Raw genomic sequence first — 10,621 nt, forward strand, 5'->3', positions numbered from 1 at the left:
CCCCCATCCCCATCCCCATCCCATCCCATCATCACCTCATCCCCATTCCATTCCATTCCATTCCATTCCATTCCATTCCATCCCCATCCCCATCCCCATCCCCACCCCTTGTGCAGTGTGACTGCATTCTGGGGTCACCAGAGCCATTGGGGGGCCCTGCAGCAGGACTGGCAGCAGGCAGCTGAGCACAGTGGGTGCCATAGGATGGAGTCGCAGTGGAATGGGGTCACATCAGGTGGGGTCACAGGGGCAGGTGATGGGGGGGAAGGGACAACCCCACCTTCTGCGGCTCCAGCAGGCTGACAGGCATGTTGCCCCCACTGAAGATCTCCCACAGGGTCGCCCCAAAGCTCCACTTGTCGGCTGGCAGCGCCAAGCTCTGGGGGTCACTCAGGCACTCGGGGGCCACCCAAGGGATGCGCTCCACCAGCACTGGAGAGAAGGGATGGCCCTGCTCAGCACCACCAAGGGGGGGCACACAGCTCCCCAGGGCCCACGCAGCACTTACACTCCTTGGCCAGGACGGTGATGCTGACTCCAGGGTCGTTGAGTTTGATGAAGGGGGGGCTGCCGCTGGCCACGTCCCCCTCCCGGGTCAGCAGCACCTTCTTAGCAGAAACGTTGCCGTGGGTGATTTTCTTGTCCTCCTGGGAGGGGACAGGGACCCTGAGCATGGCACTGGCTGGGTGGAACCTTGGTGCTCATCCCTGCTGCGGGGCTGGGGGGCCACGGGACTGAGGTGTGGGGGATCAGCGGGAGCAAAAGGACAGCAGTGCTTGGAGATGTGGGACAGGGATGGGTGGGAGCCACGGGGACAGGGATGCATGGGACACGGGTGGTTGGGGGCTATGGGAATACAGATGCAAGAAGCTGTGGGGATAGAGCTGCGTGGGAGTGGGGCACATCATAGGGCAGGGGGACTTTGGCCATCCACTTACCAAGTAGTTGAGCGCATATGCCAGCTGCTTGGCCACCTGCAGCTTCCAGCTGGTCGTCACCTTGCCCTCGCTGTGGTTCTTTTTCAGGTAGAGATCCAGGGGCCCGTGCCTGATGTACTCCTGCACCATGATGCCTGCGGGCAGGGGGAGCGGGCCGGTCCCATGCGTGCACACAGCGGGTGGCAGCGGGGCACAGGGGTTGGAGACAAGGGACACTCACTGTCCTTGCCGAGGCTGACGCCGTGCAGCAGCACCAGGTGCTTGTGGGACAGCTGGCTCATGATGCTGGCGGCCTCCAGGAAGGACTGAGGGGGAGATGGGTCAGAGGGAGGCAGGATGCTGGCGGGTTGGTGCTTAGGGGCCCCCCCAGCTCACCTCGGAGCAGTTGCGGTGGCTGCTGTCCATCACCTTGAGCACCACCGGGGTCTGGTAGAACTCGTCATCCTTCTGGTCCCGCTTGACGCCCTTGTAGATGTGGGTGAAGGAACCCTGCCCCAGGCTCTCGCCCTGCCATGGGATGGGATGTTGGGTGGGGAGGGTCCCCCCTGACCCCCACGCCCCCCCCCACCCCATCCTGCTGTACCCGTATGAGGCTCTCAGGGTCGATCTTGTGGAATGTCATCTGGCTGGGGCTGCGGCGCGGGGCTGGGGGGAGTTGGGGGGCCGTGGGCAGCCGCTGCGCACGATCAGCAGGTTGGATTTCTCTGGAGGAGGGGGGGATGCGAGGGGTGGCTGTGACGTCATAACGTCCGCTCTGTGACGTCACAATGCTGCACTGTGACATCACAATGCTTGTTCTTTGACGTCACAATGCCTGCACTACGATGACACAATGCCTGCACTGTGACATCACAATGCCTGCACTGTGAACATCACACAGCGTGCAGTGCCAGAAAACCCTCTCTGTGACATCACACAGTGCGTTTTACAACAACGCACCTCATTTCACAGCCCCCCTTCTCCCCCCACCCCACAAATCCCTGCCCCTCATCATGCCCCTACAGCAGTGTCACCTCGGGGCAGAGGTGGGCAGCACGTGTCCAGGCGTAGGTAAGCACCCTCAGCCTGCAGCCCGCAGCGCCCATAGGTGCCCAGCAGCTCCTGCAGGCTGCAGAAGCGCCGTGCCAGCCCTGTCAGCCAGAAGCTGCCATCCTCATCCCTGCGGATCAGGCAGCGTTTGAAGTCCTGCCCGGAGCGTGTCTGTGGGGAGAGAGTGAGCTCAGCACCCTGTGCTGGGTTCTGCGCCACGTGGAGAGGACGTGGGGAGGGGGGGGTCTGTGTGGCACTGGGCCCCACCTCGGTGCACACGGTCAGCAGAAAGCTGTCGAAGTCCTGGGGGCTGCGGCGCAGCACGAACAGCCCTGGCTGGGCCCCCGCCGCCTTCAGTTTACGCACAGCAAACTCAGAGCTGCAACAGCACAGCTGGGGGTGGGAAGGGGGATATCGCAGGGACACCCCACGGTGCATCCCAGTGCTCCCCAAGCACGGTGGGCACTACAGCATCCCCCCGGGGCACTACAGCATCCCCTCTTGGGTGAGTGGATGGGGGTCCCCTCTCAATAGTTCCCTTCCGCTTTGAGCCCATAGCCTGGGGGGATGGGGCACACACCTGATGGGCCCATGGCATTGGTTCTCTATGTCTTCAAGCAGCCGAGGGGGGGCCACCTCCTTGCAGAAGTAGTGGTGGGCATCTGCAGTCAGGCGGTAGTAGCCATCCACCAGGGCCACGAAGGAGAGCGCTTCCCGCAGCGTGGGGAACTCCACCTCCTGGGTGAGAGCAAGGTGAGCCCCCAGCATGCTATGACCCCCCTGGACCCCACAGGTCCCCCCCCAGCTCACCAGAACCCTGTTGTCTGTCTTGGTGAGGGTGACGATGCGGTTCTCCACGGGGCCACCATCACGGCTCGCCTGCTTGATGCTGACGTCGGCGATGTCGGGGAAGTCACAGAAGTGCTGGTGGCTCTGCAGGGACACCAGGGGCTGCCCTACGTGTGTACCCCCACCACGACCCCCACCTCTCCACTCATCCACACTCAGACCCCCCCCCACCTGTACTATGGCTGGACCACCCCATCCTCACCCTCCGGTTGGGGTTTCCGCACCTCAGATCCGCCGCAGCTCCAGGAGACCCCGCTGTCTGCAGACACGTGGATGGTGATGTCGGCGTCGGGGCCGCGTGCATGGAAGCTCTCCTCAGCCCAGCAACGCCGCAGCCGTTCCAGGTCCAGCAGGTATTTAAGCTTCAGGCAGCGCCCATCTGCCCTGCAGCCCCCCATCCTGCGCAGGGACTGAGCGACGCGGCGGCGGATGCGCTTGCGGGTGAGGAAGCTGTGCTGTTGGATCTGACATCGCAGCGGCTCCGGGATGCAGGACTTGTAGCTGTGGGAGGGGGCAGGAGATGAGGCAGGAGGGAGATAAGTGCCCCCTGCCCCCCAGGTGAGGTCCCCGCTCACCTGATGCAGCTGAAGACCTGCTCGGGGCTCTGCCACTTCTCCTTGGCGATGCGCAGCATGTCCAGCACCGCCAGGCTCAGGCACTCCTCCTGCCCTGCCAGGCTCAGTGCCAGCTCCATGCGCCCCGCAATGAAGTCACTGCGAGACTGGGGACAGAGACGCAGCTTGGGGTGGGGGCAAAGCCCCCTGCTCGCTGCAAGCCCTGGTTGTGTGCCAGCAATGCATCTCCGGAGCCCGGCTCCATGCATGAGGCTGAGGCAGGAACCTTGCATCCCCCCTACCCCATCGTGCATGGCCAGCCCCCAGCTCCGTGCCCATGTCTGGGGCAGGGATGCACGGCTCACCTGGGCAAACAGGTAATCGATGACAGGGTAATCCAGCACGGGGCTGGGGCGGTCGCTGGGCAGCTGGAAGCGATGCACCTGGCCCAGCCCACACCAGTTGGGGAAGAAGAACCTGTTGGGGCAGGGTTGGCTGGGCTCAGTGCCACGTCCCGTGCCGCACAGCCCCTATCAGCCATCAGAGAGTCCCCACCTGATCCTATACACCACCACCTGGCTGCGGGCATCCTCCACTGTGAAGAGGTGGTTGGGGGGGTACCAGCAGCTGAGATCTTCCGTGGCCAACGCGAAGAGAGGATGGCAGATGGGCAGCACGCCTGGTGGCAGAGGGACAGCGCCGTCCTCGTGGCTGTGACCACGCCGGATGGGTGCACAGCTGGGGGATGGTGCTCACCGCAGGCCTTGGCAGCGTGCACACACAGCTCCTCGGCCGTGTACTCGCCGAAGGTGAAGGTGAGGATGGCGGTGGAGTCGGGGGGGTCATGGGGTGCCTGGTGGTAGAGGTACACCTGCAGTGTGCCGGGCTCCGAGGAGGACAGACTGCAGGAGCGCTCGCCGATCAGCGGCGTCTCCTCACCCAGCGGGGCCATGGCGGGCGCTGCAAGGACAGCAGTGCTCAGTGTGCTCCCTGTGTCCCCCCCCGGTGCGTCCCCAAGCACAGCGCCCCATCCTCTGAGACCCACGGGAAACGGGACCCTCCTTTCCGTGGAGTAAAACCCCACGGTGTCTCCGGGGCTCGGACCCACCACCCGCTGCCCTGTGTTCATTTTGCAGATGGGGAACCTGAGGCACGCCGCTGTTTTTGGGTGCTCTGCAGCAGCCAGCTCACAGACACGCTTGTGCCCTGCATCACACCTGGCCTGGAGAGCACACGGCTCCATCCCTGGGCAGGAGGGTCGGCTGGAGCCCACAAAACCCCCCATGTCCCACAGTACCTGTGCTGTCCCGGGGGCCTTGCTGGTGCTGTGTGTTCTGTCCTGGGTGGGGCTGCAACTTTTCGGGCTGCGTAGGTGGCTGCGAGTGTCAAAAAGTCCCCATGGTGACTTCCTTCCTGCCCACAGCGTCTCTGAGCAAAGCGAACTTCCTGACGAGGGAGGGGGCACGGGGCAGGGGTCCCTAAGGAGCCACCCCAGGGGCAGAAGGCAGCCCCTGCTCTGGGCATCCCCCCGCTCCCAGTCGGTGCTGTGGGCACAGCAGCGGTGGGCACTGCCCCGTGTCCCACCCTGTCCCACCCTGTCCCCAGCCCCATGCTGCCCCATGCAGCCCATGTTCCCCCCAAGCTGCTCACAGCCCCCCAGGACCGCTGGGAGCTGCCCACCCCCTTTGGGTCCCTTTGGGAGCCCCATGCACCCGTCCCAAAGCTGCGTGGCCCGGTGGGTGGGGGGTGGGAGGGCAGCAGCTTTTTCCCCCTTTTTGCTTCTCAAAGAGGCGAAGGCAGCAGAGAGGCAGGGATGCGGTGCTGCTCCATGGGGACAAGGCCACCATGCACCATCACTGCGGCCGTACCCTGGGGACGAGGTACCGTGCAACATGCCGGAGGGCATGGATGCGCCCCGTGGGGACAGCACATCCTTCTGCAGAGGGGACAGTCCCCAAGTTGCAGCTCTTCCTGGGTTGCAGCCCTACTTTTCAAGCATGGGGACCAACGTGTCCCGGGTGGAACAAAGCACCTCTTATACCTGGGAACGAGGAAGCAGGGCTGGCCCTCTTGTCACTGCACCCTGAGGGGAAGAGCCACGGCCCCATCCTTGCCCTCAGGCCTTGGACCCTGCACGGGTGGGCGGCAGGGAAGGGGTTATCGCCGCGGCCCCACGCCGCTCTGCGTCCCTCCCCACGCCATACCCTGCCTCCTCCCAGCCCCTCTGGCACTTTGCGCCGGCCGAGGTCGCGGCCGGATCCCTGCCAGCCCCTGGGGGAGCAGCTCGCAAAGGAGGTGCTTTTGCTGGGTAAAGGTTTCGGTTGGGTTTGTTTTGTCGTCGGCGGGAGATAAGTGGTGCTCAGCGCTCCGTGTTTGTGCTGGGTTTGGGGGATTACTGCGTCCCGGCCGTGTCCTTCGGCTGCTTTGCTCCGCGGCGGGACTGGGCAGCGCTGTGTGCCAGGATCGGGAGGTATTTGGGGTGTCTGTGGTATTTGGGGTGCTCTCTGGGGCTGCTTCTTTGCACCCTTCCACCAGTGCAAAGAGTGCAGGGCTGGCGATGTGGTGATGCTCCTCTCCATGCTCACTCATCCGCACCTTGCACCTCGATAACCACCCCGTGCTCTGTCTTGCTGCAGTGCCGCTGCCCCTGGACGCACCGGGACCCCCGTGCCCTGTCCCACCCGCAGGTCCTTGTCCCTGTGTGCCGGGGGGGCCGTCCCCACACCACCACCATGCTGGCACCGCCAGGCAGCCTGGAGGTGCGGGCACCGGAGCCCCTCACCTTCAGCCTCTGGGATTACGGCGTGTTCGGGCTGATGCTGCTCATCTCCACCGGCATCGGGCTGTTCCACGGGCTGTCCAAGGGAGGCCAGAAGACCTCAGAGGACTTCTTCATGGGCGGCCGGCGCATGGCGGCAGTGCCAGTGGGGCTTTCGCTGTCGGCCAGCTTCATGTCAGCCATCCAGGTGCTGGGGGTGCCAGCTGAGGCGTACCGCTACGGCTCCAAGTTCCTCTGGATGTGCCTGGGGCAGCTGCTCAACACGCTGCTCACTGCATACCTCTTCTTGCCCGTCTTCTACCGCCTGGGGCTCACCAGCACCTATGAGGTGGGCACGGGGGATGCACTGCAGGCAGGGGATGGGATTCTCCCACCCAAACCTGCACACTCCCTCTCTGTCCGCAGTACCTGGAGCGGCGGTTCGGACGGAGTGTGCGGCTCTGCGGGACGCTGCAGTACGTGATGGCTACGGTGAGTCCCTGGGGGGGGATGTGGGGATGGGGCTGTGCTCAGCCCCTAATAGCCCCCTTGTTCCCATGCACGTGCTTTTTCCGTGGCTCCAAAGCAAACACGGCCCTGCGGGATGGCTGTTTGGAATGGAGAGCCAAATGTTTTTCCAGCGCCCGCACGCTGCGCTGGGCAGCACCAGCACATCACATCCCCCCCTGTGGGCACCGGGCGCTGCTCTGACCCCCCACCCCATCCCCACAGACGCTGTACACAGGGATCGTCATCTATGCTCCTGCTCTGATCCTCAACCAAGGTATGGGGGGACATGTGGGACAGCATCCACATGTCCTTGTCCCCTCATCTCTACCCCGAGCACCAACGCTTATCACCATCATCTCCCCTTCAGTGACCGGTTTGGACATCTGGGCGTCCCTGCTCTCCACTGGTGCCATCTGCACCTTTTACACCACCATAGTGAGTGCACGGTGGGGTCCCCGGGGGGGGCCTGTGGGCTCTGGCTTCCCGGCGCTCACTGTGCTCCCGCTGGCGCAGGGCGGGATGAAGGCTGTCATCTGGACCGACGTCTTCCAGGTCTTCGTCATGCTCTCCGGGTTCCTCGCCGTCATCATCCGGGGGCTGCTGCTTGTGGGGGGCCCCACCAGGGCACTGGCCATCGCCACCAACGGCTCCAGGGTGAACTTCGGCGAGTGAGTCCCTGTGTGCCCCCCCGCCACCATTCCTCCCCAGGTGCAGCAATGCCCGCACTGCCCCTGCTCGCTCTCTGCCCCCAGCTTTGACTTCGACCCACGGAGCCGTTACACCTTCTGGACCTTCCTGCTGGGCGGCACGCTGGTCTGGCTCTCCATGTACGGCGTGAACCAGGCTCAGGTCCAGCGCTACGTGGCCTGCAAGAGCGAGAGGGAGGCGAGGATGTGAGGCACAAACCCCCGGCATGGGGGTGAGGGGCTGCACTGCGGGGGTGGGATACATGGAACCCTGGGAAGCCCACCATCCTGCATGCATCCCATGCATCCTGCACCTCTGCACAGACTCTGCGCCCCTGCATATCTCCTGCACCCTTGAACTCCCCCTGCAGCCCTGCATGGCCCCTGCCCAACCCCTGCAGACCTGCTGAGCCCGGTGGGGCCGTGCTTTGATCGCACCCTGTGCCCGCAGAGCGCTGCTGGTCAATCAAGTGGGGCTCTTCTGCATCGTCTCCAGCGCGGTGGCCTGTGGCCTTGTGATGTTTGTGCTCTACAAGGACTGTGACCCCCTTCTGGCTGGCCACATCTCGGCCCCCGACCAGGTACGGCTGCACCGGATCCGTCCTCTTGAGCACTCAGTTGAGAGTAGCCAGGAGGAACGGGGAGAAGGATGGGGACAGGGGTCCCGCCTGCCCCCTGACACAGCTGTGCCCCCCAGTACATGCCCTACCTGGTCCTCGACATCTTCCAGACGTCCCCTGGGGTACCCGGACTGTTCCTGGCCTGTGCCTACAGCGGGACCCTGAGGTGAGGCCGCTGGGGACCCCGATGTCCCCAAGGAGGGGATGGCTCTGTGCCACCCCCACCCTCAGTTTGGTGCAGGGCTGAGTGCTGTTCCTCCCCCAGCACCGCCTCCACCAGCATCAACGCCATGGCAGCCGTCACTGTGGAGGACCTGGTGAAGCCCCGGCTGCCCACGCTGTCACCAAGGAGGCTGATGCTGATCTCCAAGGGGCTGTGTGAGTGAGAACAGGACTGCTGCACGGCCCTGATGTCACCCTGCCCTATGCCACGCTGTGCCACAACGTGCCACCACGTGCTGCACCACGCCACCCTGTGCAACCCACCCTGTGCCATGCCGTGCTGTACTGCACTGTGCAGTGCCACGCTGTGCACACCGTGCCATGCCGTGCAGCGCTGCCGTGCCATGTCACAGCCCTCCCCCCCCGACCCCTCTGTCCCCGCAGCACTGTTCTATGGCATTGCTTGCATCACGGTGGCTGCGCTGGCCTCGCTGCTGGGCGGTGGTGTGCTGCAGGTGAGTCCCCCCCCACCCTCCCTACCCCTCCCTGCTCTGCACCCGCACCCATCACGCATGGCTGGTGGATGGAGAGCCCTCGAGGCACCTCAGGGTCCCCCTGCAGGGCTCCTTCACCGTCATGGGGGTCATCGGCGGCCCTCTGCTGGGAGCCTTCGTGCTGGGCATGTTCGTGCCGGCGTGCAACACAGCTGTGAGTGCAGGATGGGCGGGGGGCGTGGGGCTGGGGGTCCCAGCACCATGCAGACCCCACTGCTCACCCAGGGCGTGTTCGGGGGTCTGGGTGTCGGCCTCACGCTCTCGCTGTGGGTGGCAGTGGGTGGCAGCCTCTACCCGGCCCCTGCCAACGTTGCTGGTGTCCTGCCTGCCTCTGGAGCCCACTGCCCACTCTACAACCGCACTGCCAGCACCAACCACACACTGCTGCTGGGACCACTGCCCCCCCAGCGCCCCGGCACAGAGCCTGCAAGGTGAGAGGGGACGGGTAGCAGGGATGGGGGTGGGACGCACCATTGCTTCTGTACGGTGGGCTGGGGGCAGCTCCCGGTGACATCACCACGCTGTCCTTATTCGCTCTGATGTCACGCCGCTGTCGCTGACTGCTGTGACATCGCGGTGCTGCTTTGATCACAGTGACGTCACACCGGTTTCCTTATTCATCTGTCACAGTGCTGTCCTTGTCCTCTGGGCACCACACCGCTGTCCTTGCTCGTTGTGATGTCACACTGCCCTTTCTTTTGTCCACTGTGACGTCACACTGCCTTTCTGATGGCTGTGATGTCACCACCAACACCCCCCCACACACACCCCGCAGGCCTCCCATGGTGGGTGACTTCTATGCCATCTCCTATCTGTACTACGGGGCACTGGGGACGCTCTCCACTGTGCTGGCAGGGGTGCTGCTCAGCTACCTGGCAGGTGAGCCTGTGGGCACCGGGGGTACATTTAGAGTGGGGGGGAAAGGAGGGGCTGCCCCACGCTGCTCCCTCTCACCCCTCTGTTGCCCCCCTGCAGGGCCCACCAAGCGAGCACAGCTGCCCCCAGGAGTGCTTTGGTGGGACATCACCAAGCAGACATCCTCTGTGTCCCCAGCTGGGGGCACGGCGCCTTCAGGGGGGTGTCCCACCAAGGTAACAGCCCTCAGACCCCCCCACCACACCCAAAACACCCCTCCCACCTTCTGCTCACATGTTCCCTCTCCGCAGGTCTGGAGAGACCATCAGGGAGGGCCGTGTCCCGAAGCCCCCCCGGTGCTGCTGGGGCTGGGAGTGCAGGCACGAGGCCCCCCCCAGCACCGCGGGGTCACCGAGCAGCTGCTGCAGGAAAGCCACGTGTAGGGACGGGGCGGAGGGGGACGCGGGGGAGGGGTACGGGCAGCGCTGCCCACCTGCTGTATCGGTGTCCCCCCTCTGGGAGGGGCCAATAAATGAGGCATGGGCTCCATGGGACACGGCGTCCGTGTGTCACTGTGTGGGAGTGGGGACTGGGGGGGGGGGTGTCCGTGTTTGGGGGGGGCACAATGAGGAGGTCCGTGCTGCGACGGGGAGAGGGCGTGGCCACGATCAGCTCCGCCCACCGGGGAACAACGGGTCACACCCCGTTAGGCCCCGCCCCGATTGGGTGACAGCGCCCGATAGGCCACGCCCACATCGCCACACACCCCCGCCGCCATCTTTTGGTGTTGGCACCGCGCCGCCATCTTTGTGCTGGGCAGGAGGGTGACTGGAGCGGTGGGAGTCGAGCGGCTTTCTCGCGGTTCTCTCCCCGAGATGCGAGCGAGGATGAGGATGCGGTTACGGATACGGGCTGCATCCTTCTCTCCACCGTTCCTCCGCCTTTCTCCCGGAGCCGTGACCGTGCCGTGCCCTCAACAAAAATGGCGGCGGGAGCGCTGCGAGGCCGCGGGCGTCGCTTCCCCTCACCCGGCAGGACGCGCCGCGCGGAGTGATGACGCACAAAGAGCGCGACGGGCGGAGCGGCGGAGCCGGGTAGGAACGGGA

General features: G+C 64.8%; 4 protein-coding genes across 5 annotated transcripts in view; 3 read left to right on the top strand and 1 right to left on the bottom strand.

The window, feature by feature from the left end:
* The window catches only part of JAK3 (Janus kinase 3), an 8,233-nt gene extending 3,218 nt beyond the window's left edge, over positions 1–5,015 (bottom strand). Inside the window, 17 exon segments of the mRNA XM_031557481.1 lie at positions 281–432; positions 509–647; positions 939–1,072; positions 1,159–1,243; positions 1,314–1,445; positions 1,522–1,613; positions 1,616–1,642; positions 1,952–2,138; positions 2,235–2,346; positions 2,548–2,705; positions 2,778–2,900; positions 3,041–3,317; positions 3,392–3,537; positions 3,736–3,847; positions 3,926–4,049; positions 4,127–4,223; positions 4,668–5,015. Coding sequence (XP_031413341.1) covers positions 281–432; positions 509–647; positions 939–1,072; positions 1,159–1,243; positions 1,314–1,445; positions 1,522–1,613; positions 1,616–1,642; positions 1,952–2,138; positions 2,235–2,346; positions 2,548–2,705; positions 2,778–2,900; positions 3,041–3,317; positions 3,392–3,537; positions 3,736–3,847; positions 3,926–4,049; positions 4,127–4,223; positions 4,668–5,000 — 2,430 coding nt within the window. The 5' untranslated portion in view covers positions 5,001–5,015.
* Positions 5,016–5,134: 119 nt separating this feature from the next.
* On the top strand, positions 5,135–5,980 carry LOC116217599. Its single transcript, XM_031557485.1, is given in 2 exon segments — positions 5,135–5,325; positions 5,328–5,980. Coding segments are annotated over 2 exon segments (672 nt in total). The 5' UTR covers positions 5,135–5,262; the 3' UTR covers positions 5,937–5,980.
* Positions 5,981–6,020: 40 nt separating this feature from the next.
* SLC5A5 (solute carrier family 5 member 5) lies at positions 6,021–10,046 on the top strand. 2 transcript variants are annotated; one of them, XM_031557484.1, is made up of 15 exons: positions 6,021–6,477; positions 6,555–6,620; positions 6,861–6,912; positions 7,006–7,073; positions 7,152–7,306; positions 7,391–7,531; positions 7,776–7,905; positions 8,022–8,110; positions 8,210–8,322; positions 8,551–8,621; positions 8,728–8,814; positions 8,886–9,091; positions 9,436–9,539; positions 9,636–9,751; positions 9,827–10,046. In XM_031557484.1, exons 1-15 carry the CDS (start codon positions 6,103–6,105, stop codon positions 9,956–9,958), a joined length of 1,905 nt encoding a protein of 634 aa, XP_031413344.1. In that variant the 5' UTR covers positions 6,021–6,102; the 3' UTR covers positions 9,959–10,046. The 2 variants fall into 2 exon arrangements, with proteins under 2 accessions (XP_031413344.1, XP_031413343.1); XM_031557483.1 differs by having other exon boundaries at positions 6,861–7,073.
* A 455-nt stretch (positions 10,047–10,501) lies between these two features.
* The window catches only part of CCDC124 (coiled-coil domain containing 124), an 8,324-nt gene continuing 8,204 nt past the window's right edge, over positions 10,502–10,621 (top strand). Inside the window, exon 1 of the mRNA XM_010726408.3 lies at positions 10,502–10,609. The gene's annotated coding sequence lies outside the window, so the exon portion shown is untranslated. The remainder of the gene's footprint in view (positions 10,610–10,621) is intronic.

This window comes from Meleagris gallopavo (genome assembly GCF_000146605.3).
Source record: "Meleagris gallopavo isolate NT-WF06-2002-E0010 breed Aviagen turkey brand Nicholas breeding stock chromosome 15 unlocalized genomic scaffold, Turkey_5.1 Chr15_random_7180001854097, whole genome shotgun sequence".
NCBI classification, from domain to species: Eukaryota; Metazoa; Chordata; class Aves; order Galliformes; family Phasianidae; genus Meleagris; species Meleagris gallopavo.